The sequence below is a fragment of the Lactuca saligna genome, chromosome 9, assembly GCF_052625555.1.
Source record: "Lactuca saligna cultivar CGN05327 chromosome 9, ASM5262555v1, whole genome shotgun sequence".
Lineage (NCBI taxonomy): Eukaryota > Viridiplantae > Streptophyta > Magnoliopsida > Asterales > Asteraceae > Lactuca > Lactuca saligna.
In genome coordinates this window covers 2,641,438-2,645,930 of record NC_136425.1, presented here as the reverse complement: position 1 = coordinate 2,645,930, position 4,493 = coordinate 2,641,438, and the positions used below count along the sequence as shown (strand labels likewise).

Here is a 4,493-nt window from a genome sequence, read left to right as displayed (position 1 = left end):
GTCTTTTTGAGCTAGTTTATTTGCGTTTTGGTCCCTCGGTAAACTGAAAAAACTATTATGCCCTTTTGATATATATTTTTATGCTTTTTCTATTTAACTCAAATAAAAAATAAAATAATTAATTAATTTGGGTCTGCATCTCTCTCCCTCTCTCTCTCTCTCTCTCTCTCTCTATTTCATGTGCAAACCCACCACCGATCCAAACCTTGTTCATAATCCATTTCAACATCAGAGATCCGAATTCTTTCTTGCAAACAATCGATTCCTCTGATGTCTCCATTCTCAAACAATCGATTCTCACTTTTTTCCTACAACCTGGATTAACCCACAAACTTATAGATCTTCACCCAATTTCACTATAAACACAAACACATACACACACATAAGATCAATATATATATATATATATATATATATATATATATATATATATATATATCCGAAAACGATTCACCAGAAAAGTGCAGGTACGATGATAATGGGCTGAGGTCCAGTGATTTCTGTAGGATGTTGAGAAGACCCAATTTAGTGGTTATCAAAATCGATGATACAAAGAAACATTAATGATGAAAGAGGAGATGATAAACAACACACAATTCGACTGCTCAGGGTTATACCTATGATTCACCTTATTTAAACGACAATCAATCCAGAAACATTGTCTACATACAGGTTATACACAAACACCCATTCTACTAGTAATATACATAAAGGAGAGAAAGAGGAATCGTAAGAGAAGGGGAAAAAAAGAGAAAGGGTGAGCTGATAAAGGGGAAAAATTGAGAAGGGTTGTTGTAGGGAGAGATAAATTGTTCGTTGTTGTGCGCCTTTATTCTTATCTATAAAATTCTTGAATTTCATATTGAAAACGATGATGGTGGTGTTGGTGGTGGTTTATATGGTAGGGGCGTTCTTCATCACACTAGAGAATCCTCCCTAAATTCGTAATAGGCGTAGGTATTGGGGTCGAAGTGCAAATCGACGGTGGTTAGAGTGCACATTGAAATGATAAACTTTTAGACCGCCAATGCCATTGATTCACAATTAGGTGAGTGATTGTTGTTGATCAAGCGAAGAAAATATAGTGGAATAGGGTCTGATAATGGTGAAGGAAGGGTAGATATTTGCTTTATAATTTTTTTACACAAATCGGATCGTTTGCTCCAGTCGAATTAAACTCGTTGACACCAGAAACATCTCCTGCGGGTGGGAAAAGTCAACACGCGCAAATATTTTGACATTTCAAAGAGAAGGTAGAAGCTTAAAGAGTGGGAAAATTGTGCTCTGGAAATCGTCAAAATGGAGGTAACAGGAAATCATCATAGTGTTTGTGTGTGTGTTTTGTGTTTTAAGAGAGGGAGAGAGAGAGAGAGAGAGAGAGAGAGAGAGAGAGAGAGAGAGAGAGAGAGAGAGGTGGGCTATTTGTTTAATATTTATAAAATATTTAATAAAAAGAAAGAAAAATGAAAAATAAATATACTAAGGGTATAATAGTATTTTTATTTAGTGGGGACAAAAAACGTAAAGAAACTAGCTCAAAAAGACCACGGAACCAAAAAAAATTGAGCTTTAGACTAAATTTCGGAAAAAATCATACCACAATGATCATTTTTGTAGTTTTGTCTTAAAAGAATAAATTACAGTTTTGGTCCATAAAGTTTATAAGTTTCATGTTTTTGTCGAATAAAATTGATTTTAGAGAAAAAATATGTTTAAATTTCATGTGCATACCATGTATGTTGAACCTGCTATTGCTTGTATCAATTGTTAAATTGTGATAAAAATGAAAGTTTAAGGGCTTAATTACCGTACTTGGAAATTTAGTGGCAAAATAGTGACAAATTTAATACTTCGATGGTTAATAAAATCGAGAACTCCAAATGATAATTATTTGTTTGAAATAATATATACTTTAATTTTTTTTTTTTAGCTGATTGAACATGGTTAATGCAACTCTTAACGCATTCATAGTATTATTCATCTATCCGGTGTCAATAATGGAATTTAGAAGTTTCACATCTTATTCTCAATTCTTCTCAATTCTCACGAAGCATCCGGAGGACATGAATCTAAAAAAAATCATTTTGTCGACATATAACAACCATGTATTATTTTGCATTTTATGTGTCGGAGGTTCTTGATTAAATAATAAAGCAATAATATGTTCATCAAGACATACGCCAAAATAGATATTTTTTTATAGGTACAATTTATTTATTTCTTTAATTGTTTAGATGCCCAGTAGTTTTCCCTATTTAATTTCAAGATATGAAAACACAAACAACTAATAAAATAACAAACAGAAGTTATAAAACTAAGTTCCAAATTAAAAATAGACAAAATATATGGCATTTTAGCCTAATATGACCCATTTTTTACCCTATTTAAAATCATTCATGTAGTTTTAATCCAAAATTTTAACATTTTACCCAACACATTCAACTCGTTTATTGGTCACATCATGAAATATGTGTAAACATGTGTCGGGTTTGTTACTTTTTTTTTTCATCGAATTTCAGTTCTTCCATTTTTTACACACATGTAGACGTAATGCAAATGACGTTTACCCAACACAAGTGGTGTAGTTGCTTATGCCCCCACACACATTTCAATGCAAGTTCGTAGAATCTTTCCGCCGCCACCAAATTCCTTCCACCGCACCAAGTTGCTTCTCCGATTCCCCACAGCAGATATCAGCAACAAAAGGACCACACGGTATAATAATAATAATAATAATAATAATAATAAATTAAATAACAATACATTTATAACTTCGTTTGGTTGCAAGTCGCAACTTGTAATAATATTATATTTTTATTTAAAGTAGCAATCTTTTGTGAAAAATTTATAGAGCAGTTGAAAACACAAGTTTAAAGGTTTTAATTACCACCTGTTTATACACAATTTGTTTATGATATTTTTAGTTTCCTAACATAAAAGAATGAAGTAGAATAGGTTATGCACAGTAACAATCTTGTTGTAAAAACTTTAGAGCATACGTTGACCAAGTGTTTGTTGACCCAAAAACTTTTCAAACTCAAAATAATTAAAGAGTCGTCGCTCGTTTGGCATTAAAAAAGAATACGCCTCTTCGTCCGCGTTATGGACGCCAGGTGTCAGGCACACTTGACCCTTTCCAATTTTTTCGACTCTATATAATCACCATGCCTTGTCTTCTAAATTCATCAATAACTTCTTCTTCTTCTTCACAGAAAGCAATACCTTCTCGAAGTTTCTCTACTCCGGCGATTCAAATCAGTCTATTTTTTGCAGATCCGTAGTCAGTGGAATGGCGAACGCCAAGCTTATCTCATCCTTGATCGTTGATCAACTCTCTGTTGTTGCCAGGTAATTTTACTTTACCGTTGAATCATCTCTGTTTGAGGGAGCTTTATTAATTTGTAGAAAACTTTTTTGAGATTAAGAAACTTTGGAGATCTAATCAGTATGTGTTGAATGATTTTAACAGACGTGGATTCGCGACCGCAACACAGGGGAGTGTATCCGGAAGCGTGAGAGGAAGTGGAGTTGGAATGATGAAGAAAGGAGGTGAGGAATCGAAGAAATCGACTCCATGGGTTCCAGATCCCGTTACAGGCTACTACAAGCCGGAAAGCCAAATAAACCAGGTTGACGCCGCTGAGCTCCGTGAACTACTGTCAAAACAGAAAAATCGTCGACACTAAATTAAAGCCGTTAAAATGGATTCGTAAGTTGCAAGATGAAGATGAGTGAAGCTGATTAATACCATTCATCCGAAAACACATAGCACGCTTGTTTAGAAACTTATTGATTTTGTTCAGCGGTCGGTCCATATTATTGTTACAAAGCTAGGAATCATTCCATTAATAAAAAAAAATATACTTTATATGTTAAATACTAGTAAACGTATTCGTGTTGGAACTTGGAAGTATGTTACTTCTTATTCCACTGAACTTGAAACATTTTACATTTATCTATTTGGCATACTCTATACCTAAGTTATCAATTGCGCGCTATAGCGGTGCTATTTGCGGAGGTCAGGAACCGCTATTTTCAACTTAGCGTTTTCATTTCGTGGTACCGCTATTAGCGGCACTATTTATCGCTATTTCAATAACCGCTATAGCGGCGCTACGGGCGTTATTCCATTTTCGTTCACATTTTGGGTCATTTGGTTATTTTTTCAATGAAAAACTAGTTTTAATGATCTCACTACACTTTCATTTTAAAATGCCCAAACAACTATCATAACTAAAAGCATTCAAAGCAACTACGTCTACCGACAACTCTCTTTCTCATCTCTCTTTGTACTCACGACAACATGAACTGCTATGGTCGGACTCCATTAATGCTTTTTGTAAATCGAACCACACCTATGAGGCTATGACTTGGGACTTAACTATTTATATCAACCATGACCTACTAATATGATATTGAACACGAGCAATACAATTAAACTCTATTTGACATTTCACACTACCTAGTTTCAATATTACCATAATAGAATATTA

The 4,493-nt window shown here is 34.0% G+C and overlaps 1 protein-coding gene across 1 annotated transcript; it reads left to right on the top strand.

Moving 5' to 3' along the window:
- The first annotated feature begins 3,181 nt into the window (after window positions 1-3,181).
- Window positions 3,182-3,877, top strand: LOC145018003 (protein SENESCENCE-ASSOCIATED GENE 21, mitochondrial-like). The gene is made up of 2 exons (XM_078975944.1): window positions 3,182-3,348; window positions 3,470-3,877. The coding sequence occupies exons 1-2, from the start codon at window positions 3,290-3,292 to the stop codon at window positions 3,684-3,686; spliced, it is 276 nt and encodes a 91-aa protein (XP_078832070.1). The 5' UTR covers window positions 3,182-3,289; the 3' UTR covers window positions 3,687-3,877.
- The last annotated feature ends 616 nt before the right edge of the window (window positions 3,878-4,493 follow it).

Coding starts and splice junctions, on each gene's coding strand:
- LOC145018003 (XM_078975944.1), top strand. CDS start 3,290: ATGGCGAACGCCAAGCTTATCTCATCCTTGATCGTTGATCAACTCTCT. Junction 3,349..3,469: donor CAACTCTCTGTTGTTGCCAG/GTAATTTTACTT, acceptor TGATTTTAACAG/ACGTGGATTCGCGACCGCAA.